This window comes from Myripristis murdjan, chromosome 12 (assembly GCF_902150065.1).
Source record: "Myripristis murdjan chromosome 12, fMyrMur1.1, whole genome shotgun sequence".
Lineage (NCBI taxonomy): Eukaryota > Metazoa > Chordata > Actinopteri > Holocentriformes > Holocentridae > Myripristis > Myripristis murdjan.
The window spans coordinates 880,606-907,206 of record NC_043991.1 but is presented as its reverse complement, the minus strand read 5'-3'; the positions used below and the strand labels follow the sequence as shown (position 1 = coordinate 907,206).

Below are 26,601 nucleotides of genomic sequence, written 5' to 3'. Positions count from 1 at the left end.
AGAGAAAAACTCAGAAATTCTAAAATTCTGGAAAAAAAAAAAAAAAAAAAAACTCTGAGATTTTAAAGTCACAAATTTGCGAGAGGAAAACCAGCTGCTCTCCTCCTGTTGGATCCAGTCTGAAGGAAATCCTGCTGGTCTGAGTCCAGAACCCCAACCTCCTCCTCAGCATCTGGACTCTGAAGAGACGTTGCTGTGACTCGGGCCGATTCAGTTTTTTTCTTGTAAATTTGTGACTTTATAATGTCATAATTTTCAAGTTTTGTTTCTCATAAATTAATGACTTAATTGTTTTTTTTCTTAGAATATTTCCCTCCCCCAGCTCCAAAGTTTTTCTCCCTGCAGTGGCCGTCGATGAAAGCAGTGACACAGACAGGCAGCACACACACACACACACACACACACACACACACGCACACGCGCACACATACACACACAAAGAGATGTGTATGAAAGTTTGACAGTGGATGAAATCAGATGTCGGTGTAATTTAAGCGTCCTCAGTTGGCGGCTGGCAGGTGAGCTCACCTTGTCGCCGACCGAGGGCCAGATGGTTTTATGGAGGAACTGGATGCAGATGACGGGCAGGAGGCTGATTCCCACGGTGAGGATGATGGTGAGCCACAGGTACGGCTGCCGCAGGGCGTTGGACGCTGCGCCTGCACACACACACACACACACACACACACACACACACACACACACACACACACACACACACACACAGCATCCACACAACACACCGTTAATTAGAGCAGCATCTCAGACACACGACCTGAGCGCCACGTGTGTGTGTGTGTGTGTGTGTGTGTGTGTGTGTGTGTGTGTGTCTCAATAAAGATTGTTCAGATTCTCAATAGAGGAATTAAATTATAATCAATAGAAGAAATAAGAAATATAAAAATATATGCTTGATAAATTTGTAAAAAAAAAAAAAAAAATGCATCATGTGCATGATGTATAAATATGTGCATTAATCATATTAAATATTGAAACAATAAATAAAGAAATATGAAATGTAGAAATTTAAAAAAGGCTGAAGAATCAGATGTCCCCAAATCACCTCCATTCAGCTGCTTTTTTAAAATAAAAATGTAAAAGACATTTCATTTTTAACAAAAATGAAAACTTTTTAACTGTTGTATAACAGCATATTGGGTAATAATTAAAATGACTGGAGGGTTTAAAAAATTCACCAATTTCTGAGAAAAAAATCATAAAATTATTTTTCTTTGACTGTTTTTTTTTTGGGTCAAGGAACTAACTTTATAATCTCAGAATTTTTGAGTTTATTTCTCAGTAATGTGTGCATTTTTCCCCCCTGTAAATTTACCACTTGAATCACAGAAAACATCAGATTTTTTTCTCATAAATTTGCAAATTTAATCTTGGTAATCCAGAGTTTTTTTCCTCAGAGTTTTGTCAGCCGACTGACCGGTGAAGGTGAAGATGGAGGGGAAGATGACGTGGATCCCGGCGCTGTGGATGTCGAACATGATGCCGAAGTAGATGGCGATGCTGCCCAGCACCGCAAAGCAGTTGACAAACGTCCAGTAGGAAGTGTCCAGGGAGATCTGACAAACAGGAAACAGGAAGTGAAGGCCATGGACAAACATCAGGAAGGGGTGGGGGGTCATTCCACATTTATCATTCCATATCATTATCAGTGATCAGTGTCGGCTGCCTCGAGCCCAGACCCCCAACCTGAAGTGACAATCAATAAATAAATCAACACTTGTCAAATAAATTCAAAGTGTTGAGATTAACACATAATGTTCATGTCATCACTCCGACACATAACCTTTTGAAAGCTGAGGCAATTCACTGACTTCAGAAAATGCAGGGAAAAGGTGATTAACAGATTAGAAAGAAACTAACACGGCCATTAGTCGCAGGTTTCAGGGTCCCAGTTCCACTCACTTCCATTCATTTTTTGAGACCTGGCCTGGATTGACTGTCCTTAAATATAAATAAACTAAGGCAATAAGCATATAAATGAAATACAAATTAAGAAAATAAATAATGAAAGAATAATTTTTTTTGCCTCAAAAGAGTGGAAAATAAAGTTATAAATGACCAGAAAATTTGAAAAAAAATACAAGAAAACTATATTCATAACTACTAAAATGAAATAACTAAAGGTCAGATCTGTGATGCTGGATTGGACATGAAATTTGAAAATCCCTGCTCTAAAAGTCACAGTGTTTTGTGGCAAAATGTCCCTCCTCTTGCCTTTGGTGAGCAGTCATTTGATGAAAACTCTTAGGTGTTAAACAATATGAAGAAAATTATTTTTGCAAAAGCCCCTGAACGTCGCCTTGAATCATATGCCTTTTGTTTCACTTCTTATTATGAGCTTTAGTTGCTTTTGGTGAAGTCGGAGCTGACGAGGCGACCTGCAGTCAGAGAAGCAGAGTTAACATTCTGGGACTGAGGCGAGCGGCCGACCTGCAGGTTGACGGTGATAACCAGCGACGAGGCGGTGACGACGGCGAATGACTGGTAGTCTGAAGGCGCCTCCCCGTCCTGACCCATGGTCTGCAGAAACGCTCCGTACGGGATGAAGAAGATGATGAGCGAGGTGAAGATGCCGTGGAAGAGGCTGATGAAGAAGTTCTTGTAGTTGAAGAGCAACCCCTGCTGGCCAGGTAAATACAACTTGGGGAATTTGAGGCTGAGCTTGTCATTAACGTCCTGCAGTGAAAAAAGGGGAGATATTCAGATATTCAGAATAACAGTTGATATAGATGTTAAATATCAAAAACTGTTCAGTAGAATATAAATAAACCATTCATTTTATTTCAGCAGCATTTCTGTCAATAGTCAAATAACTGATGTAGAAGTTTCTAGGCCTTCAATTATGGATCCCACCAGAGTTCTGGGCAAGACACACCACCAACCCTGTGATACAGGCTGGACATGATCCTCACCCGACCAGAACCCTGATCTTAACCCTGTGGGTGGATCTTGCCCACGACTCCAGTGGATTTGGTCCTAATGCAGCAGACTCCTCCATGTGTGTTAAAATTTAGGAAACACTTTGACCAGAGCGTCAACAGATATGTCGACATGTCGAAGTATAATTTATGTCTTATTGATATTCTACTGAACTTGATATTTAACTTATGTGGATGGAAAAAATCTAAAACTCTTTTGTTTTCACCTGGTCCAGGAGTCCGACTAGTAGAACCGGCAGACTGCTGTAAAGGACGTTGTAGATCGTGATGAACCAGTCTTCATAGGCAACCTGGAACCAGAAAAACACACCGGCTTCAACACCTCAGCATCTGGATCGATAAATTCCAGCATTGGTTCAATACATTACTGTGAACATAAGTTACTGACACATGTATTTGGTTTATGAAACCAGATAAGGACGACCAACACCAACAAACCTGATTATCACTGTATAAAAAACAATAAGTCCCAGTGACCATTTTTTCCTGTATTGTTAGGATTATTATTTCCTGGCGGAAGGTTATTGCATGGGACTTTCATGCTGGTTCTGCTTTCCAATTCAAAACAGGAAAATACCAAGAAAAGAGCTGTTTAATTTCCTCAGGAATTGGGTACCAGGACGAGAGAAAATTATGAGAATATTTCACCACCATGTGGTCTCAAACCCCGTCCAAAAACCCTGATGAGGACCTTGTGGTCAAAAAATGTCGGCTTTCATAATGATTTAGCCAAAACAATATGGGGTTTTTAATATTTCCTTCCACACCCTTCACATTTCCTGATATTTAGCCTGGATCACCCTCTTTGGTGATCTGTTGTTATAATTGGCAAAATATGCCACTATAACAGGTTGAAAATATCAATCTTTGTATTTCAACCATGAAAATTAGAATTCATTCAACTCAGCTGGTAAGTGTGGAATGTATTTACAACTTGGGCCGACTGTGAGAACCATGTACCACTTTCAGAGAACCGTAATGCTGAAAAAAACAAAAAAAAAAACAACAAAAGAACAGCTTCACCATCGCCGCCTGGCCTGACCTGTGAGGAGTATCCGCTGAAGAAGGAGTACCAGAAGTGGACGAGCGTGAAGGCGAAGTTTTTGTAGAAGAAGTACCGCAGGAACTTGCACATTCGGATGTAGGACCAGCGTCCGTGCACCAGCAGGAGGCGCTGCAGGTACCGGAACTGGGCGAAGGCGTAGTCGCTGGACATGACGGCCTGCATCCCCTCCTGCCCGCTGATGCCCACGCCGATGTCTGCAGCTGGGAGGACGAGAGCACACAGACACGATGAAGTGCAGTAATACATATTATTGTAGGATTAATGCACATATTTTTACATGGTGCACACACCTTAAATACTCCTTTGCTTTTTCTTGTTATTTCACTTCATGCTTAGATGTATTTTTCTCTTGAGAATTTGAGCAGCTGCAACTGACCCAATTTGCCCTCAGGGATCAATAAAGAATTTCTGATTCTGATTTCTGATTCTTAAATGTGGATGAAAAAAAAAAAGCACCACAGCACTGAAGGAAAAAAAAACCCTAACGATAGGTAGAAGGGTTAACTTTTTGAAACCTGAGCAAATTCAATAGATTTCATCCAGAAACAGAGGGAAAAAGTGATTAATAAATCAGCAGCAACAACAACAACCAAAAAAGACCAGAACTTTGACAAAAAACTTTAAAACAAAAACAAGACATTTGAGCATTTCTTCAATCAGCAGGTTAGCTTTCCTGTGTTTGAAGAACCACAAGGCGTCCATTTAAAAAGGACCATGAGTGGCCTGACAGCTATAAAAAATAAAAACCCGTCGTAAGTGTAGATGTAATTATCTAAGAAAAAAGGGTCTGTTAAAATTTAAAAACAGAAATGCGGCGGGTGCATGTGGGCGTCCAGCAGGCGCCGTGGTGCCGCCGCCTCCTTACTCTTGATCATGTTGACGTCGTTGGCTCCGTCCCCGATGGACAGCGTCACGGCCTTCTTGTACTTCTTCACCAGGCTGACCACGTTGGCTTTCTGCTTGGGGGTGACGCGGCAGCAGATGACCGCCTCGCACTCGCACGCCATGTCCACAAAATCAATCTGCACAGGGAAAAATAATACATCTAGATTTAACCAGCTGTTAAATGCACTGAACACATGACGGCGTGCGGCTCGGAGCTGCTGCTGACAGAAAAAGCATCTTCACGGGCCAAGGCAGCAAATTTATTTCAACATTTTGAAAAGACAAATTTCATTCATATTTCAAAGCATTAAAAATTCTCATCAGTAGTGTTTATATTCATCATTTCTCTGTCACTGTTTACAGCTGCCCTTAATAACTGTAATAACTGTTTATTGACTAATTATTTTAATAGCAATATAATTATAATAATACAGTGCCTGGCCGTCCCGTCAGCAGATGACACTGTGACACCTGTCTCTCTGCTTGCTCACCTGTCTCATCTCCTTCTCCCAGTCGTCCTGTGGCTGGCCGTCCTGCGGGCTGTTGGGAGGAGCTCGCTTTCCGAGCCGCCGGAGACGCAGCCGGCGACGCTTCTTCTTCTTTTCATAGAGAATCTCATTCTGACAAAAAACAAAAAAAATTAATAAAGCATGGATCGCACCATTTTCACAAACTGACAAAATCAACACATAACCTCACAAAAAAAACAATTTGGGATCAAACAATATTGATTTTCAAGGACACCAATAAAACTCATTTTTAATAAATTTGAAAATTTACAGCATCAGAAACACCAAGACCAACCTGCTTTGAATTATTATTATATTAGTAAAAATGCAAAAAAGCCAATAAATCAATAAATGAATGAATGAATAAAAGTTATAGTCAAAAAAATTAGCCCAGAAAATTTTTAAAAAATAACATTAAATTTTTTGGGTGAAAAGAGTTTTTTAAAAAAAGAAACTATATTTATAATTACTACAAATTATATATTAAATTAAAATAACTAAATAAATAAGTCAAGAAATCACTTAAAAAAACAATAATAATAATAATAATAATAATAATAATGAATAAATAAATAACTAAAAACTAAAAAGGACCATAATAGCAACTGATTATTGAACAAATCTGAATATCACCCACGAAACCTCATAATTTGGCTTTTTTTGTTGTTGTTGTTGTTTTGGATTTGGGGATCAGGGAGCGAGAGCCCCCGCTCTGCGTCCGACCTGAAGCATTTCTCCACAGCGAGGCCGGCGTGGACCCTGAGCAAAACTCACCAGCCATCCTCCAGTGATGATGAGGGCGTTCTTGCCCGGCTGGGGGAAGAAGGGCTCCGGAGCTTTCTTCCTGTTCCGGCCGGAGGACAGCGGCTCGTTCCTCCTGTTGGCCTGCCGGACCGTCAGCTTCTCACTGCAGACAGGAAACAGGAAACAGGAGGAGAGCGTGAACGCCAGCGAGGGTTAGGCCTCTCACCTTCACCTAATGTCATTCACCTTCACGTCATTTGTTTCCTGTCAGCACAGCGTTATTAAAAACCAATCACACATCAGCTGTGAGGAGTGACGGCGTATATATATAAATTATAAAGCCGGTAGGGGGGTGGGGGGTAATATTGTGAGAGAAAAAAGTCAAAATTTCAAAAGATTAAATTCACAAATTTGCAAGAAAAAAAACTCATTCTCTGAGATTAAAGTCATACATTTACAAGAAAAAAGTCACAAATGTAAAAAAAACGAGAAAAAATCTACAAGAAAAAAGTCATACATTTGTTAAAAAAATCCTAAATTTATGAGAAAAAAATGATTTAAAAAAATTCCAAGTCAAATTTCATAAAAAGTCAAATTTGTGAGAAAAAAAACAATAAAAAAAAATTACAAGTCAAATTTCATAAAGAGTCATACATTTATGAGAGAGAAAAAAAACAACACAAATTTGTGACAAAAAAACTCAAAAACTCTCAGTCAGAAGGAAATCCTGCTGGTCTGAGTCCAGAACCCCAACCTCCTCCTCAGCATCTGGACTCTGAAGAGACGTTGCTGTGACTTGGGCCGATTCAGAAGAAAACAATCTGCTGATTCTGGGTCAGATCAGCAGGATCTCCTTGTTCCTGAATCCCATGTCAGAGTAGATTTCTCTCTCATAAATTCTGCCTTTAATCTCAGAACATTTTTATTCTAGTTTTCTCGGTGCTCTCAGGCCTTTAGGAATGATTGTCCTTGTCCTTGTGTGTGTGTGTGTGTGTGTGTGTGTGTGTGTGTGTGTGTGTGTGTGTGTGTGTGTGTGTGAGACTCACTTGATGTCCTCTCCGTAGTGGATCTGCATGTCGTCTGTCAGCAGCTCGCAGGAGAAACCGATGTTCTCTGCAGTTTCTGAAGGAAAAATACAGAATAAACTGAAACAGAGACGCTGAGCGCTGCAGGCCATCTGCTGACACACGAGGGGTCTCCTAGATATATCTGCTCTAGTTTAAATCTGGGGAAATAAATCATAACCAGCAGTGTCTTAAAGGGACGGTAGACTAAAATGTATAACACTTCATTAAAATGTTTTTACTGTCATTACTGGGTGTAGAAACATCATCAAAGTGTGAGAGCACCACTTCAGTTTTTAGTTTTATTGCTCTAACTTTAACAAATGGATAAAAAGCCGCTTAGGGCCCCAATTTGGCCAGGGGCCGCCCTGCATCTAAATAACTAAGTTATCACCTGTTCTCTCAGAGGAACCAGTATTTGGGTTTAATTTTTGCCTGTGGATCATTTTTCAGAATTCGCATCACTTAAGAACAGGGACGGCTTTGTTTCGTGCTCCCATTCTGTCGCCTAGCTTCAGCCCCACACGTCCTCACTCTGAGGCAGGACAGACCTTTCTTGTCTCCGGTCAGGACCCAGATCTTGATGTCAGCCTTGGCCAGCTTGGCGATGGTCTCCGGCACGCCGTCCTGCAGTTTGTCCTCGATGGCTGTGGCCCCGAGCAGCTGCAGAGGCAGAGCGCAGGTTAGACGCTGTAAAGCACATGAACCTGCAGCGGCACTGAAGCTCGGCCGCTGTGAAAATGACCTCGTCTCACATCTGAAGCTGCCGCTCTGCACTCAAGTCTGCTCCAACCGTCCACGTGGGACATTTTATTATCATTTATTTATTTGATTCTTGGAAAATATGTCATACATAATTAACAAAAAGATATTAACCATACCTTTCAGAAGAATTACTTTTCTTTACCTCAAATCAGTGTCAGCATTTATCTCACATGTAAACTGGCAGTACATTATGAAGAGAATAAACAAACACATAAATAAATAAATAAATAAATAAATAAATAAGAAAGAAAAAGAAAGAAAGAAAGAAAACATCCCATTGCACTAAACACATAACAAAAAAAGGGAAAGGAAAAAAGGAAAAAAAAAAAATATTGGCACACAGATTTATAGACATACTGAGTACCTACATGAACATACAGACACATGAGAAATTTGTGATGAAATGGTGACATCTTGTGGAAAAAAGACATAACTGCATGATTACTACAGGCCACAGCTAACAGACTTTTTTACATCATTAATTTATTTAGAAAGCTCTGCATGTTTGGCTGCAGGCTGAAGGTTAAACAAAGTTTAGTATTTAGCGTTGCCATGGCAGCAGGATGTTGCTATGACACAAATCATCGGTGGAAAACTCATATTCTTCTTCTTATCTTGTGTAAACACCCAGTTTGGTCTTGGATTATATGACTACACAATTATAACTGACTAACTGAGTCTGATTGTCCTGCTGGGTCGGCATCACAGACTGTATAAAAGATTAAAGATTAATATTTAGTCTTTGGTCAGCACCTTACTGCCCACTTGCCTCATCTCCTCTATTTTCTGCCTGTTCCTGTTGCCTGTGCCTGCTTGTTTTAAACTGCCTGTTTTTATTTTCTCTCGTTTTTCCACGTCATTGTAAAGCACTTTGAGCTGCAGCCCCTGTTTGAAAGGTACTATTTTATTAATAAGGAGACAAACTTCAATATATTTTCCACTGATCTAATTCTCTCCAAAGAGCAGCTGATTCTCTGTCAGCTGACTGAGGAGCCACACAGCGCTCCTAGATCCTCTGTGTTTCTGCAGTTAGAGCGTCTCTGGATCAGTCACTGACCATCAGGTTGTTCTCGATCTGCTCGTAGACGCGGTCGAGCGCCGCCTCGCGGTCGGTCATGGTCACGCTGGCGTCTTTGTGCTTCCTGGCCCAGGCGTCGTACTCGTCCCTGCTGACGTCTCTGTAGCACAGGCACAGCGTCCGCAGCGTCTCGTTGGCGAAGCGCTGCGACACAAAACACAAAACCCGCCGCCTGTCAAACTGCAGAGCTCAGTGGTGCTGTTCAAAGTGAGGTCTGGGGACCGCCCAGGGGTCAACAGCAAAATGAGGAAAAGTTTAAAATTGAAATGCTTGTGAAAGGCGTTTGAATGCAGCTTTAAACTCAAGAAATCTGAGAAATCCAGCAATAATGATCTACAGCGGCGTATTAGAGCCACTGTAGGGAAAAATATTATGGTGCTGGAAAGAAATTTCTAAGATTAAAGTCAAAAATTTACAAGAAAAAAAATGTTGTAATTTGTTTTTCTGCCTCCTGTTGCTCTAACACGCTGTCGTACTGATCTGACATTAATTATTTTTTGTTTAAAATTTTCTAGCAATTGTTTTTTTCGTGGGGTTATTTTTTGGGACATTTTTTTTTGCTGATTTTCTGATAAAACAAACAGCTAATTCTTTGGATCACTTTCTTGTAATTTTTTATTAATTTCTTGCTAGTTTTCGGGTCATTTCTTGCTAATTTGCTCATCACCTTTTCTGCCATGCATGTTTTTGAAAGAAATCCAGTGAATTTTCTCAGGATTCTAATGGCTAAATTCAGTAGAGACCACTGCGACACAAAAATATGAAGGACGATTGAAATCCCAAAATCAACAGCAGCCATGTGTGACCGCTGGCAGTGGAAATAATCTTAATGTAAAGTTAAATTGCATTGATTTTCTGTAATTATAATAATTTACTAAAGTTAGACTGATCAATATCTGCCATTATTATGATTTTTTTTTTTTTAATTTATTTATTTTAAATCGGATATTGTTGTGTCGATGTCCTCCCACACCGATTATGAAAGCAGACATTTCCCAAATCCAGTCTGTAAAAATGTCTAATATTATTTCACAGAATCTCTCACATTTTTTTTTTTATTGTGCATCTGCAATATTTTCTTTGTTTGGGTTGTTTCATTAAAAAGAGGTGGACTAGTAATATTATTCTGGTTCTTTAAAGATAATGTCAAGTTTAATATCAGCACAAAATATCTGCTGCAGGTTAAACCTTTTTCCTTGCCAGTAATAAAGTGTTTTTTCTTCATTCCAAACAGTGAATGTGGTGGGAGGATCTCAGGATGAACCAAACACTGTGACCTCTTCACATCTAATTTACATCTAAAAACCAGGTTTTGTGAACGTGCTTTTATTTTTTAGAGCATTTGCCACCCTCTAGCTCACACCTTTCCTGTAAAGTTTTTTTCCCCACTGACAGATTATGTGGCATTAGTGAAAATGAGAAGAAGCCATTTCTATAATGATGTAAACATGATGCACTCACGTCCAGGGCGTCCTGGGTGGACTGCTTGTGTCTGGAGTTCGGGGACAGGCGCTCGTAGATGACGGTGTCGGCTCCTTTGCAGTAGAGGCGGATGCGACCGTCAGGAGCCCTCACTGAGGAAACAGGAGAGGCGTCACGCCGGCACAAGGTCCCAAAGAGCAGGACGGGACATTTAACACACAAGGTCCCAAAGAGCAGGACGGGACATTTAACACACAAGGTCCCAAAGAGCAGGACGGGACATTTAACACACAAGGTCCCAAAGAGCAGGACGGGACATTTAACACACAAGGTCCCAAAGAGCAGGACGGGACATTTAACACAGGACGCTGTCGCTACCCCGTCTGAGGTCTAAACCACTGTCTCTGATCAGACCTCAGGGTTCGCTCTCCTTTAACTCCCTTAAGGTGGAAATGACCATGACAGCACCAGAGGCATCAACACACACAGCCAGGCTGATGTCTAGCCTGTAGAGTCACACACACACACACACACACACACACACAAACACAAACACAACCGGCCAGCCCTTTGTTTTATGTCTGTTTTTTTTTTTTTTTTTTTTATAATGAAATGACTCAGATCTTGTTTGTTTGTTTGTTTGTTTGTTGTTTGGGGTTCAAGCTGTTTAATGCTTGCACCTGTTCAGTCAGTTTGGAAAAACTTAATCTCAGCAAACTAATCCATGGACCTGATGACTGACTTTGCTGTTTGTTGTGCAGGTTAGCAACACGGTTTGCCTGCAGGTGTTACAGCTGTAAATCTACACGTGTGTGTGTGTTCCCGTGTTCCCGTGTTCCCGTGTCCGTGCGTGCACGTACAGATGATGGACATGCGTTTGCGGTCGGAGTTGAAGTCGAGCAGGGCCAGCATCTCGTAGGTGGTCTCCTGGTCCATCTCCCTGATGGTGATGGTGTCCTGCGTGCGGGACAGGAACACGTAGCCGAAGTTCCTGGCCGCCGTCACCAGAGCGCCCTCGTCAGGAGACGCCGCCTGGTACACCAGGTCATCTGGGAGGAGGAAAGAAAACACAACATCAGGACCATCATGGAGGGGCTGGGAGCCCTTATTGATAATTAGTGACAAATTCACTAAATCTTTTTTTTTTTTTTAAACATTTTTTATTTGAATAAATAAATCTGGTTTTGTTTTCCAAACCCTCCCTTCCTGGTTTTCTCGAGTAATTGCAGAGAGAACCTCAACATAATACAGCCTGTCATATAAATCAATAAGTAAGTAAATAAACAGAGTCGCTATCAGGGCCTGCATATCCAGTGGTTCAGTCCCTATGGGTAACATTTCCTGTTAGGATCATGTGTGAATGACGTCTCTTCACCGTGACCGAGCTAGGCTAAGAACTCCTATACACTTTAAGTCTTTATGCTAAGCTAACACGAAATAGGAACTGAACCTCTGGATGCACAGAGGTGGACGACTCAACAGCAGGTTGGAAAAGTGTATTCTGCCCAAAACACTAGAGTATTCCTTTAATACCGAATACGGAAACCTCCGTATTCACGCAACGGCAGCGATCCTTGTTTTTTTTTCCTCAAGTGAACACATTATACTTCCTCAGCGTCAACAGAAGAGGCTCCGCCCACATTTAGTCTGGGTGGGGCGTCCCGTCGAGCTGCAGGCAGTGTGAAGGCAGCCGTCTGTTCAAATCCCTCCACTGACAGACACTGCTGACCTTCATCTCATCAGAGATCAAGAAACCAAGAGAACTGACCCCTGACCCCTGACCCCGGACCCGGCCCCGCCCCCTCACCCTCTTTTTGCTCCACCATGACGGTGTGGCAGAGCGACAGCAGCTTGAAGAACTCCAGGGCGTCTTTGTCCTTCCTGGATCGGATGAGGGCGACCAGCGAGTGGTCCATGAACTGGAACTTCCTGTCGGCGTAGCGGTTCCAGCTGAAGTCCACCGGCTGCCGGGAAATAAAAACAGAGCGACCGAGCGCATACATAACTGGAAAATAACCTGCAGAATGATGTCAAATTAAAACAAAACACACCACGAGACACACTCTGTGTTGGCTGTCCCGGAAGGTAAACACACCTGGAGTCACCCACTAACTCTTGGTGTTTATCATAGGTAAAAAACACACAGATACATTTTTAAATCAAAATATTACTTTTTGAAATTTAAATAATTGTATCCAATTATTATCAGCTACATCTAATAAGAAAATAAGAAAAATTAAATAAATTGATTAATGATAAATGATGATAAATTCAGATGAATGGCCTGGCTTCTGATGGATTTAAAATAATAAATGAGAAATCAGCCTATAATACCTATAAATGTCTGTAAATGTATTAGCATTATTCTGTGATTATTAATCTGTTTCAGTCACTCAGCAGCTCCAATACTGGGGTTCATTTTGGTCCTTCAAGAATTCATCTCTTCTCATGAAATTATTCTGTTATTACTATGAATTTTAGTATTTTTTTTTTACCCTTCCTCGGTCCAGCGACACTCCCTCAGCCGTGGTCGGGTCACCTGTGGAGCGGAGAGTCAAAACTTAAAACAACAAAACTCCAAACTGATGATAATATTAACGAGAAGAAGAAGGAGAAGATGATGATCAAGAAAATAAAGAGGATGGATGGGACACAACACTCGCCACCTCGCGTAGAGTCTCATTTCAGATCCGTACTGTATTTTCAGATTTTAAGCATTTTGTGAGTTTTAAGTCTTGTGCTTTTTGCGGGATCAACACACTGGATCTGCCGCTGTACACTATATCCTGTAGATATATTATCATTTTCATATATTAAAAAAAAAATCCAGATGCAGAATTTCATTTAATTATTTTTATGTAAGCACAGTTGTCCTTTCATGAGGCAGCCAGCAGGTGTCACTCTGTATTTCTTTGATAATCTACATTTCCTTCAGGCTGGGACACTCTTAAAAATTAAATTAAATCGAATTAAAGAAAGAAAAAAAAAAAAAAAAAAAAAAAAAAACAGTCACCGTCTCTTTTGATGAAAATTTCTTTGTAAATATTAAGTGACTATATAATCTCTGAATTTTGGAGATTTTTGCTCATAGATTTGTTTTTTTCTCGTAAATTTACCACTTCAATCTCAGAAAGTCTGAGGGTTTTTTTTGCTTTATTTTACCCCCCACACACACTCCTTCACAAAGGCCCTAATATGCCATTCTAGCACCTCACAGTAATGTAAATATAATAGAAATATCAATAATTTGGTCACAAGTTATGGTCTTGTCAGAATGTCATATCGTCCCAGCCCTAATCTGAGGCAGTCAAATGTAAGCTGATGTAATAATCTCAGTGTAGCCGGACGGGCTCGTACCGTAGGTTTGTCCGGAGATGGTGCACTTCTTGAAGGCCATGATGTTCTGCGTGAGCGTCCCCGTCTTGTCCGAGAAGATGTACTCGATCTGGCCCAGCTGCTCGTTCAGGGTCGTGGTCCGAGCCTGTTGGGTTTAACAGGATGAAAACACAGATACAGACGTAAAGGATCAGACAAGCTGCTCCACATTGTTCGAGGGAAAAAATGAAATACAAAAGCAAGAAGTTGAAGTGTTGAAGTGTCTGGTACAACAGCACATCGAGAACGAACTCCCTCAGGCACAACCAAATCAAATGGGTGCTAATCTCCGAACAGACGCTCGGATTGCCACCGAATTTGGTGGGAAGGGAAGTCAAGGGCCAAATGGGACGTGACAAACTTTTGGCGCCCCTTGGCCAAAAGGGGGCGTGGCAGTGGGTGTAGCATACTGAAAGAAGTCACAGAACTTCCCAATGGATTAACGGAACACCACAAAATTTTGACACAAGGTTTGTCCTGGGCCGAGGAACAACATGTTCAAGGAATACTTTTGGACAAAATCCGTTGATTTCAACAGTTTCAACGCAGGACTTGTCCTGTCAGTGGAGCTTTCTGTCCTTTATAACATCAGGATGAGGCGTTTGGTGGGACGTACCTTTGCTGGTGTGTCTTTCTCGGGAAAGTACATCTGCAGGTCCCAGTTGATGAACTTACTCTGTCCCAGACGGATCACCTCCACACTGAGCAGCAAGCAGAGAGGGAGAGACCGGATTAAAACACCGCATTATAACTTTAAGGTGTTCTCACATCCGTGGTCTTGAATTTTGTCATTTCTGAGCCTCTAATACTAGGATTCCCAAAACAACAGGCAGATCCAGAGGCAACTGGGTCGGTGTGAGTCCCACGTCTTGTTTGGCTGTAAAAACCAGCCTTGCAGCGAACAGGAACAAGAACCTGCCCGAGCATCTGGAAGTCGTCTGTTGACTGCAGACTGATAAACCAGGTGCAGCACGTAAACCAGGTACTTCTTTATTTTATGTTTTTATTTCATGTCAAAATTGAAGCTTGCTATTTACAACAGTGCCACTGTTTTACCTTTCTCTTGTACCCTGTGCTCAAATCTGAAAGTTTCTGTATCTTAAAATCATTAATACATCAATTAAGATTTGTTTCAGAACGCGATGACTGCAAGTGAATCTTTGAATATTTACGTTGTGAACAGTAGGGGGCAGCAGACGACAGAGTATTAGGGCTACTGCTGGGAGAAAAAATAATATATAGTGGGCGGGTTGGGTGCGGGTATACAGTAGGTATACACTTTTTCCAGTATGCTCACTTTGTTATTTCTGTATTTACTGTTGTAATATTTCTTATTTATAGGGCACATTTGTTTATATTTCTTTTTCTTATAATTTAATTTAATCCCTTCAGAATTTAAGCAAGTGCAGCTGAACAAATTTCCCCCTTCTACTCAGGGAAATGGGAATTAAAGGTTATTATAATCAAACCCCGGTAGCGTGCCGCCCCCAGCAGCAGCAGCAGTGTTTTTGCTGACCTGACGTAGAGCGAGATGGGCACCATGGTGTTGAGGACGATGATGTAGCCCCAGAAGCTCAGGAAGCCCCTGTAGGAGGCGTCCTCGTCCTTCCCGTCGTACAGGTACCAGGCCTTGGAGCCGATCTCCTCGTACCAGAAGGTGTGGCCGATGGCGAGGCCGGCGGCCACCAGGATCAGCAGCACGAAGATCTGCAGGACACGTTAACACACACACACACACACACACACGCACACACACACACACACCTGCATCAAGGAACAGAGAACAACCTCCTCTACAGCTTTGAAAAAAAAAGTAAAATCTTTAGAGAATATCCAGCCTTTTTTCTCATTAATTTACAACTTTTAATCTGGGAAATTCTGATGTTTTTGTTTTTCTCTGAATATTACCACCCTCCCCTCCCAAGGCCCTAATATGCTGTCATAGTTCACTGCAACTCCCCCACATTTCAACAAATCATTTATCAAATCCTGCAGGGAGCTAAAGATTTCACAACACAAAGTCAAAATGTGAGTTTGTGGTTGAAGCAAAAGATCTTTCTGATCTGATTATAATGTTCTGCTCCTGCGGCAAACAAAGTCCTCAACATTCAGAAACCACACAGCTGATAATTGGCTGTGGAAAGCAAAACGTTTCCCCCAGGGACTATTTTCCCTGGCGGAGGAGGAGGAGGAGGAGGAGGAGGAGGGAGCGTTTCAGTGTGAAAAAGTCCTGAAAACACTACAGTGCTGCTGCTTTTAGGAAAACTCATGTGGAGGACTTTATTGGGCTGATGGAAAACTGGAGTGAAGAAAGTGTGAAGGCTCTGAAAGTTCATGTTCATATCGTAGTGGAATGAATGGAAACCAGCGGCTGGAGGAAAGGGAGGAGGAGTGATGTGGCAGCTCTGAAACCCCACTGCTCGCTCTGGGAGGAGAGCAGAGGAACGTTCTGGAGAGGAAACCCTGGACATGCAGGTCTGTGTGTATTCAGACTCACAGTGTAAACCATGTAGTTCATCAACTCGTCAATCTTGGTTCTCTTGAACCTCGTCTTCCCTCCGTTCCTCATGATCTTGGTGTCGGCGCCTGCAGCCCAAAAAACAAACAAACAAAAAAACTTAATTAAAAATACTAAATTTTAATGTTATGCACTGATTTCGTTTGACGCCAACATGAAATTTATCTGAGTTTTGGTCTATCTTTGATTTGATCTGGTTTAATCTGGTTTCTAACCAGAGCCCCAAAGTGATGCCGTCAGACATCTTCCAACAGTTTTTTTTTTTTTTTTTTGACATCGCCATGCTGATCCTGAATTGGAATTTTGTCCTTAATTTAAATTAAATTAATTAATAAAAAATATATTTAAAAAAACAACAACATCATTTTAAAAATTAAGTTTAATTAAATTACAATGCATTAGTTGCATAAAAATATACAAAAAAATACATTCAAATACTGTGCGATATCTTTATTGTTTATTTTTGCTTATATTTTATTTTATAAAGATAAAAGAGAACAGGAGGACAGTCTGAGTGTGTTAGTGATCAGTATTTTCCTTGATAAATGACTAAAGCAATCGATCCATTTCCAAAAGTATCACTGATTGATTTTCTGTGAACGGTTTCGTTACAGTGGGCAGATTAACGGTTTCGTTATGGTGGGCAGATTAACGGTTTCATTACGGTGTGCAGATTAACGGTTTCGTCACGGTGTGCAGATTAACGGTTTCGTCACGGTGGGCAGATTAACGGTTTCGTTATGGTGGGCAGATTAACGCACCTGCGAAGATGACGAGGCCGTGGCAAAAGTCGGTGTTGCGGATCTTGCAGCCTCGCAGCAGCATGTTGTCCAGGTCCAGCGGGTAGCGCTCCCTCCTCCACAGCATCGTCCCCGTGAATTTGTCCAGCCGGTTGTTCGGCTCCTCGCACTCGATCAGAGCTGCGACAGTGGCAGAATGTGGGACAGCACTTCAGACACGACCCAATCACCTCTGCATTTACAAATTCTGGGGTCACCCAAGTTTTATATGTTTATGATGAAAAACTGTTTGATAACCTGCTGACTACGGCCTGAAAGCAGCTCTACATCCTAATAATCACTGAGTTTGTGAGAGTCTCTTTAACGTTAACTAGCCATCAGGGACCGTGCACAAAAAACATTAAATTCAAAGAGCAAAGACGCAAATAAAGTTGTAAGAAGAGCCAAAGAAACAAAATCCCTTCCCCCTTTTCCATTTAAGCAAAACACTTTATGCTTATGGCCTTCCACTGATGCACTGCTGTGCTTTGCTTAAAAAATTCCATTAATTCCAAAAATGTGGTGACGTGGCTTTCACACCAAACGCTGGGACACACACTTTGGAAAGCAGTGACATACGCTGACACAGAGCTGGAGACAGGTTTAACTGTAAGGAACTGTCAGATTTAATAAACTATAACGCTAAAAGCTGAAGATATGTCCACCTCACACACACACACACACACACACACACACACACACACACACACACAGGAGGATTCACCCAGTCCAGTGAACTGAGAGTCACAGATCAGTGTGCTGCTGAACTGGTCTGACTGGTTTCATGCAGTTTCCACTCACTGTATTTACAGTCACTTCAGTAATCAGATTACTCTGAGCCGACAGTTGCCATGGAAACCGAAAGCAGGTTTCCATATTCAGGTTAAAGGGGTGAAGAGAAAGTCGGTTAGCACAGGTAGATTTCTGCAGGAGAAACCCCATCACTGTCACCGTGGAAACAGACTAATAATACACCTCTGTCAAAGAAGTGCCTCATGTCCAACCCAGATGCCCCGCTGAGCCTTGTGGTGGCGCTAGAGCGAAGATCATGGGGTCACCCAAATTGTCAGGTTTCATCCTCTGGCCAACGTGAATGTTGTCACCAAATTTCACGTTGATGCACCAAACAGATTTGGAGACAGGGCCAGCGGCGTTCAGGCCCCGCCTCCCACCGAGGGGAAAGAAAAAAATCTCTAATCGAAAATGAAAAAAACTGAAAAACAAACTAAAAATCAACTGATAATGAAATAAAAAATTGAAAATGACACAAAACTATTAAAAAATCCATAATTATAAATGTTGTGGCTGTTCCTATAGTGCAGAGCCAAAAAAAAAAAAAAATCTCAATTCTTATCAGCTACTGTTGTAGTTATTAATCAGCGTGTGTGTGTGTGTGTGTGTGTGTGTGTGTGGAGTTTGTTGTATGTATAAGGTCACGAAAAAAACAAATGAGCCCATATGTACTGTATACATCACTGTGTGACTGTATGTGAAGGTTGGTACCATCACACTGTGTCGTGTGTGTGTGTGTGTGTGTGTGTATGTGTGTGTGTGTGTGTGTGTGTGTGTGTGTGTAAATGTCAGAGCGAGTGTTTACCGTCAAATCGAGCCAGCTGACTCTCCTCCTGCAGCCGCTCGTCAGTCACTCTCAGCCCCATTTTAAACTTCAGGTTCGTCTCTCTGCAACACAACAACAACAACACAAAGACAAGTCACACACACACACACACACACACATACACACACACACGTGTTGGTGTGTTTGACAGCACGACAGAATGCACCAGTGTTTTTTTTCTTTAAATTTCTCACAGATGTGGATCCACTCAGACCTTTATTTAATCGGGGATGGAAGTTGAGATCAAGCTCACCTTTTCCAGGACTTACTACTTTATACTACTATGTACTACTACTGCTACTGCTATTTACTCACCACTACTACTACAATTATTAATATTACTACCAAGATGAGCCCCAAAGACCAGGACCGTGACCACACAAATATGAAATCTCATGATTGGATATTTGTCTTCCCATGGTGGGATTTACCTCTGCCAGCACTGCAGCTCTAGTCTGATTCACTGTTAATAAAAGACTCAGTACATAAAAACTTGTTGAGCTGGATAAATGAAGGTTAAAGTAAACACTACACTGCCTGAGAGTGGAAGAAAAAAGCAACAGGTGCTGAAGTGGATCCGTGGAAACGCTTTTGTTTGATTTAAGGGAGTTTCTGATGTGGACGGGCCGGCGGAGCGATGTTTACCTCCTGGCACAAAACCCTGCCGCTATCAGGGAGGGATTATTGACTGATCGCTTGAGAAAATCACCACCATCAGTCAGGAAGTCGTGAGGCGTTAAGACCAGAGACCAGCTCATTTCCAAAACGTCCCTACAAAACGCTGCTCAAGTGTGGTTTCACCCGCAGACGGCAGCCGGGTGTGAGGAAAATCATTTGGAAAGTGGATCTGAAGCTGAATCTTTAATTTCGCAGAACCTTAAAACTGATTCTAGGACTTTTTATGAGTTTTACTCTACAAGTCATTCTGGAACAAAACTAAAATAAAGTTAAAATAAAAATCAAACAGAAAATATCAATCAAATCTCTTTATTTTAATTTATTTTTAATTTTAATTAATTTTTAATTTTTTTTTTTTTTAAAGTAAATTTGATGTGAGTAACTGCTGAAATTTCAATTTAGGATGAGCATGGCGATTAAAAAAAAAAAAAGCCGTTTGTAACTGAGTGTTTTTCCAATCCTCATCACCACGTCGATGCCAAATTTCAACAATCCCACCAGTGCCAGCTCTTATATGTTTTTTTTTTCAGGCTAAATGCCTTGATACTGGGAAATGATCTGAGTGAAGCTTCAGGCTGCAGGAGTCTCACCCGTCCAGCTCGGCCGTCTCCACGTAGCACAGGCTGTTGGGGTTGGAGCTGGACAGAAGCAGAATGTCGGCCTGGAGGACGAGGAAGGACAATTTAAAAAACACTGAGGATGTTAATGAGACAGAATTCATGAAGGAGGTCTGGAGCAACAACAACAACAACAACAACAACAACAACAACAACGACGCGTTCCTCCACTCGGTCGGCTCAGGTCTTCAGCTCCTTCACACTAAATCAAGTTCTCACCGGTATGAAGTCGTTTTTCTTCAGACGCACCACGTCCCCCACCTGGATATGCCTCCATTTGGACTCTTGAAATCTGAACAGGAAAGCCAGTCGCTCTGTTTTATATGTATGTTCATATCATATCATTACTTCAGATTCTGATTCAGAAACAGGGACAGACAAGTTTTTCTAACCCCTGACCTTAAACCCTAACCTCAGTGTCTGTTATTTGCTGTGGTATTTTTGGACTGTGTCTCGTCTGAGCTGCAGAGCAGGAACCTGCTGCAAAACTGTTTTTAATAAGCGAGTCAGGACCGTTTTAACTGTAACACACTTTGACACCGGAGGTGTTGCCTTTCATCTTTTTCCTGTATAATAAAATGCTGAAAATCAAAATAACCCTCAGGTCAACAAAGAAAGAAGGAAGTAGAGCTCTGTAAGTGTTTATTTCAAGCAGGAGTCCTTTAATAAAATACTGAGTATCTCAACCCTTTATAGGGCACTCATTGAAATACTTTGAAATTCAAAAAAACAACCCTACACTGTTATTAGTGAACATGACATGACTTTATTACTTTTATAAAATTTTTCAAAAATGTTCATTTTCTTATAGAAAATTAAGGCCAATGAGATTGGTCAAATGGCACAATCATGTGACCTGGGACGTAGAGTGATCTTTGCTGATTGGCTGGTGAAGACCAAATGATTATGGAACTAACTGAGACAGGGGATGGGCGTGATATGTAAAATTTTTGAAATTACCAAAAATTGTCACTTGCCTGACAAAGGGTTAAGGCAAAAATATATATAAAATAAGTTTTGCTCTCACCTGCCGTCCAGAAGCACCTCGCACTTCCTGTTGTTGATTTCCTTGTCCATCCTGTGGCGAGCCTGCAGGGCACACGGCCACATCGCTTCACCAGTTTAAAAAAAAGCAAGGCTTCACTCTAATCTACACATTTGTATGCAGTTAATAATCAAAGGGCTGCTGGAAAAACCTCTCAGGATGAAAGCAGAACTTGCTTTCTCTCTGCAGGACTTTGGTGACCTGAGACTTGACTTGGACTTAAATGACCCTGTCCACATGTGTTCACGATCCTTTAAACATTATTAAGGAATTCTTACATATTAGTCCAGTCATTTTATGAAAAAAGTCCTAAGAAATCCCATTGGTAGAAAGTTTTGAAAATCACCTATTTATGACCATATAATACCAAAAAACACTGTTTTTAACACACAGGGGAAAGGGGTTCTAAATTTATTTTCAGATATCACTATAAAAATTCACAAGTTGATTACACACATAAGGAATATAAGGAATAAATGCCAGAACAGATATTTAAACAGTGAATTAAAAGGTTACTATATATATAGTAACTCATATTCCTTATTAGCGCATATCAAATCAGATAATGTGTGATATGCATGTGTAAACAGAATAATTCAAAGAACTTGTAATTGACTTTTTTTCTTGTTTTTGTGTGTGTAATCAACTTGTGAATTTTTATAGTGATATCTGAAAGTCAAATGTTGACCCCCTTTCCCCTGTGTGTTAAAAACAGTGTTTTTTGGTAATATGTGGTCATATAGAGGTGATTTTCAAAACTTTCCACCAATGGGATTTCTTGGGACTTTTTCCCCCTCACTCAGGACAAACTGAGGATACAACATCAGTTGAGTTTGCTTCTCTTGGAGCTTGTCCCAGGTTGACCCCAATTTTAGCCTAAAATTACTGGACTATATGGTTAATCTACCAAAAGCTTCCATAAACTACAGAAAACGGCTTGGAAACACCTGTGTCCTGACGCTCACTGAGTATGTGAGAATCTGTGAACATGCAAACTTGCCACTCCCTGCAGAGTACCATACGACTGGCTCCAACACACACACACACACACACACACACACACACACACACACTCACCAGGTCGTCCACCAGGTCCTTCATGGCGGTGATGGAGAGCACCAGGACCAGCGGCACCAGCGTGGTGTACCAGGGCAGGGTGCTGATCTGCGGGATGACCTGAACACACGGGACAGCGGCGAGCGTGAAACAACGAGACGTAAGCAGCACCGTGAGCAGCCAATCAGACAGCGGCTGGGCGTCGGCCTTACCTGCAGGATGAGCAGACCCAGGAAGTAGAGGTTGGCCGCCCTCTTGAACTGCTCGAACAGGTTGAGGGGGAGGAAGGTCAGCACGTTGTATTTGTACGTCTTGATGGCGTTCCCCTGCGGAGGCCGAAAACACCGCAGAACACACAGCGTGATGAATACACACACAGCTCTTTGGTATTATTATTATTAATGATACAGTATTTGTACCATGATAATAATAATAACAACTAATGGGGTAAAGCCTCGGTGACAGTTAAGGGTTTTTTTTTGGTAAATTCTTGCAGTTTGTTTTCAGGGTAAGTCAGGCAACACAGAGAAAATAAACCAATTTGAAAAAACATCTGCAATACTCTCAAAAAATATGAAGACACTGATCAAAGGTCACATTTTGAATTTTGTTATTAAATATATTTCAGTACTCCAAGGTTTCTAAAGGCTGGCACCCCATCCTGTTACAGGCCGGGTTCCACCGTCTGTCCCGTCACAGGCCGGGTTCCACCGTCTGTCCCGTCACAGGCCGGGTTCCACCGTCTGTCCCGTCACAGGCCGGGTTCCACCGTCTGTCCCGTCACAGGCCGGGTTCCACCGTCTGTCCCGTCACAGGCCGCGTTCCACCGTCTGTCCCGTCACAGGCCGCGTTCCACCGTCTGTCCCGTCACAGGCCGGGTTCCACCGTCTGTCCCGTCACAGGCCGGGTTCCACCGTCTGTCCCGTCACCGGCCGGGTTCCACCGTCTGCACCCATCCCGTTACAGGCCGGGTTCCACCATCTGTCCCGTCACCGGCCGGGTTCCACCGTCTGCACCCATCCCGTTACAGGCCGCGTTCCACCATCTGTCCCGTCACAGGCCGGGTTCCACCATCTGTCCCGTCACAGGCCGGGTTCCACCGTCTGTCCCGTCACAGGCCGGGTTCCACCGTCTGTCCCGTCACCGGCCGGGTTCCACCGTCTGCACCCATCCCGTTACAGGCCGGGTTCCACCATCTGTCCCGTCACAGGCCGGGTTCCACCATCTGTCCCGTCACAGGCCGGGTTCCACCGTCTGTCCCGTCACAGGCTGGGTTCCACCGTCTGCATCTCATCCTGTTACGGGTTTGGTTCCACCACAGGTTCCACTGTCTGCACCCGTCCTGTTACAGGCTGGGTTCCACGTCTGTCCCATTACAGGCTGGGTTCCACTGTCTGTCCCGTCACAGGCTGGGTTCCACCGTCTGTCCCGTTACGGGCCGGGTTCCACCACCGTCTGTCCCGTCACAGGCCGGGTTCCACCGTCTGTCCCGTTACAGGCCGGGTTCCACCGTCTGTCCCGTCACAGGCCGGGTTCCACCGTCTGTCCCGTCACAGGCTGGGTTCCACCGTCTGTCCCGTCACAGGCTGGGTTCCACCGTCTGCATCTCATCCTGTTACGGGTTTGGTTCCACCACAGGTTCCACTGTCTGCACCCGTCCTGTTACAGGCTGGGTTCCACGTCTGTCCCATTACAGGCTGGGTTCCACTGTCTGTCCCGTCACAGGCTGGGTTCCACCGTCTGTCCCATTACAGGCTGGGTTCCACCGTCTCCACGTCTGTCCCGTTACAGGCTGGGTTCCACCGTCTGTCCCGTTACAGGCCGGGTTCCACCGTCTGTCCCGTCACAGGCCGGGTTCCACCGTCTGTCCCGTCACAGGCCGGGTTCCACCGTCTGTCCCGTTACAGGCCGGGTTCCACCGTCTGTCCCGTCACAGGCTGGGTTCCACCGTCTGTCCCGTCACAGGCCGGGTTCCACCACATCACAAACACATGTGATGTGTGTGTCGTGTGCGTGTGAAGTGTGTGTGTGTGTGGTGTGTGTGTGGTGTGTGTGTGTGTCTCCTCCTCGAGGCCTCCCCGTCCCGTCTCATGTGTCAGACTGAGACCCGGCGAGGACAGACGGGTGATCTCCTTACAGGCGTCCCGCCGCTGCACGGCTCCGTTTCACCGCAGAACCGAACTCACCTCGCCTCTTCTTAGTTTAAATCATTTATTTATTGATTTATTTTGTAAACAACATTATTATCATTATCAGTCTTTTTTGTATTTTTTGTGTTAATTTTCTTGTCATTTAATTTTTAAAATGCGATTACAGTAATTACATACATTAGTGTGATTTTCTTTAAAGAAAATTATGTCTAAAAATAAAATTATTAGAAAGATTATTAGAAAGGAAATGACCTAAAAATGAGCAAAAAAATATTAGAAAATAGTTTTGTCTTGTGCTTTAATTTTCATTGTCAATGTCATTACAATAGTTCAATGATAATAGTTCAATAGATAAAGCTTTCTAGATTTTTTGGATCATTTTCTAATAATTTTCAGGTCATGTTGCTCGTGTCTTGCTGACGTGCGCTCGGTGTCGTGCCGGGCGGCTCCAGGTCGGGTTTCAGGGGCGGCAGGCCGGCGACGTTACACCTGCTGTCAGGACCAGGAGACGAGGAGACGCCGAGACCCGATCCGACCGGAGCTCAGGTCACACCCTGCGGCCGGGGGGCGGGGCTTCAGCATCACCTGTCCCTCACCTGTCCCTCCACACAGACACACAGCAGAACCTCCCAGCAGAACCTCCCAAACGTTCCTGATCCAGTTTCTCTCTCGTGGTTTAGACACGGCGCTGACCGACAGAACACAGAACAGAACAGAACAGAACACGTCTCTCTCTGACAGAACAGAGGAGAACAGAGGAGAACCTGATGTGCACGTGGGCTGTGGAGGAACCTGTCTTGTTTTTTTGTCGGATTAATGCACATATTTATAAACATACTGCACAGCCTTTTTCTATTTTAATTTTTTTTAATAAATTCTATAAATTCTTGAGGATTTGAGCGACCGCAGCTGAGCCAGATCCCCCCCGTGTGTGTGTGTGTGTGTGTGTGTGTGTGTGTGTGAGGCTGCTGACAGGTGAGGGAGGGGCAGAGCGAAGCCATGACTCAGCAGAAAACGACACAAGAGGAAACAGAAACGAGGAAAAGATTCAAATCAAAGTGACGACGAGGCGTCCCGGCTGTTTGCTTTTCATTTACAAAGCAGGAACACAAATACACTGCTGCGGTCTGCCTCACACACACACACACACACACACACACACACACACACACACACACACACGGTCAGTCTGTTTAAACTGACAGTCACGGCTGTTTCGTCCAGAAAAAACTTCTTCTTCTTTCATTTGTTTTTTTACTTTGAGCGGAACAAACCTTTTTTATTTACTTGTTGTTTTGTTTTGCAGCCACCAGGCGGCCCCCGGCCCGCGTGTGTGTTTAAAAAAAATAAAGAAAACATCACTCTGTCATCAATTTATTGTGCGCTTGTTAATATTTAAAATAAATAAATAAATATAAAATAAAGTAAGTAAATAAATAAAGAAAAAATAAAAAAAAATAAAGTAAGTAAATAAATAAAGAAAAAATAAAAAAAAATAAAGTAAGTAAATAAATAAAGAAAAAATTAAAAAAATAAAGAAAACATCACTCTGTCATCAATTTATTGCGCACTTGTTAATATTTAAAATAAATAAATAAATATAAAATAAAGTAAGTAAATAAATAAAGAAAAAATAAAAAAAAATAAAGTAAGTAAATAAATAAATAAAATAAAGTAATTTTGATTCTGATCCGGGAACAGGAAGTCGAGTCAAAATGCTGAGTCATGCTGCGGAATAACAGCCAGAAAAAATGTGGAGCGTTCGTCCAATCAGGTGCAGCCAGGAAGTGTTTAGGGGGTTATACCCGAGAGAGCAGCTGTCAATCATCAGGAGCGGCCACGCCCATCAAGCATCCAAACACACACACACACACACACACACACACACACACACACACACACCTGCAAACTGTGCAAACACTTCCTGGCTGCACCTGATTGGACCAACGCCTCACCAGTGGGCGGTCCAACATGGCAGCTCTTTGGAGTGTGTGTGTGTGTGTGTGCGTGCGCGTGTGTGTGTGTGTGTGTGTGAGGCAGAGACGAGCCCTGCAGCTGCTGAGCCCGTCTGCAGCTCACAGCCACGACGGCGTCTTTAAGCCGCCCGCCGTCGCACAGTCTGACGTGACGCAATGCATTCTGGGGAAGTTGAGTGTAACCAGTGATGCTGCGTTCGATTGCACTCGGAACTCGGGAAAAATCGGCCTCCGGCTCAGAAAAGTGCAGCGGAGCGGTCACCGGAGTCGGGATTCAAACCCGGGAACTCGAGCGGTGT

The 26,601-nt window shown here is 42.8% G+C and overlaps 1 protein-coding gene across 1 annotated transcript in view; it reads right to left on the bottom strand.

Moving 5' to 3' along the window:
- The window catches only part of atp8b1 (ATPase phospholipid transporting 8B1), a 39,938-nt gene that overhangs the window by 1,826 nt on the left and 11,511 nt on the right, over positions 1–26,601 (bottom strand). The window contains exons 4-29 of the mRNA XM_030065048.1: positions 22,389–22,502; positions 22,198–22,296; positions 21,103–21,164; positions 20,295–20,367; positions 20,049–20,119; positions 18,760–18,842; positions 17,145–17,303; positions 16,363–16,451; positions 15,382–15,572; positions 14,482–14,566; positions 13,848–13,971; positions 12,986–13,029; positions 12,298–12,454; positions 11,351–11,539; positions 10,530–10,642; positions 9,048–9,212; positions 7,777–7,888; positions 7,208–7,283; positions 6,192–6,324; positions 5,400–5,528; positions 4,889–5,045; positions 4,000–4,223; positions 3,164–3,247; positions 2,449–2,694; positions 1,436–1,574; positions 529–659 (exon numbers count right to left, since the gene is read on the bottom strand). Coding sequence (XP_029920908.1) covers positions 529–659; positions 1,436–1,574; positions 2,449–2,694; positions 3,164–3,247; positions 4,000–4,223; positions 4,889–5,045; positions 5,400–5,528; positions 6,192–6,324; positions 7,208–7,283; positions 7,777–7,888; positions 9,048–9,212; positions 10,530–10,642; positions 11,351–11,539; positions 12,298–12,454; positions 12,986–13,029; positions 13,848–13,971; positions 14,482–14,566; positions 15,382–15,572; positions 16,363–16,451; positions 17,145–17,303; positions 18,760–18,842; positions 20,049–20,119; positions 20,295–20,367; positions 21,103–21,164; positions 22,198–22,296; positions 22,389–22,502 — 3,249 coding nt within the window. The remainder of the gene's footprint in view (positions 1–528; positions 660–1,435; positions 1,575–2,448; positions 2,695–3,163; positions 3,248–3,999; positions 4,224–4,888; positions 5,046–5,399; positions 5,529–6,191; positions 6,325–7,207; positions 7,284–7,776; positions 7,889–9,047; positions 9,213–10,529; positions 10,643–11,350; positions 11,540–12,297; positions 12,455–12,985; positions 13,030–13,847; positions 13,972–14,481; positions 14,567–15,381; positions 15,573–16,362; positions 16,452–17,144; positions 17,304–18,759; positions 18,843–20,048; positions 20,120–20,294; positions 20,368–21,102; positions 21,165–22,197; positions 22,297–22,388; positions 22,503–26,601) is intronic.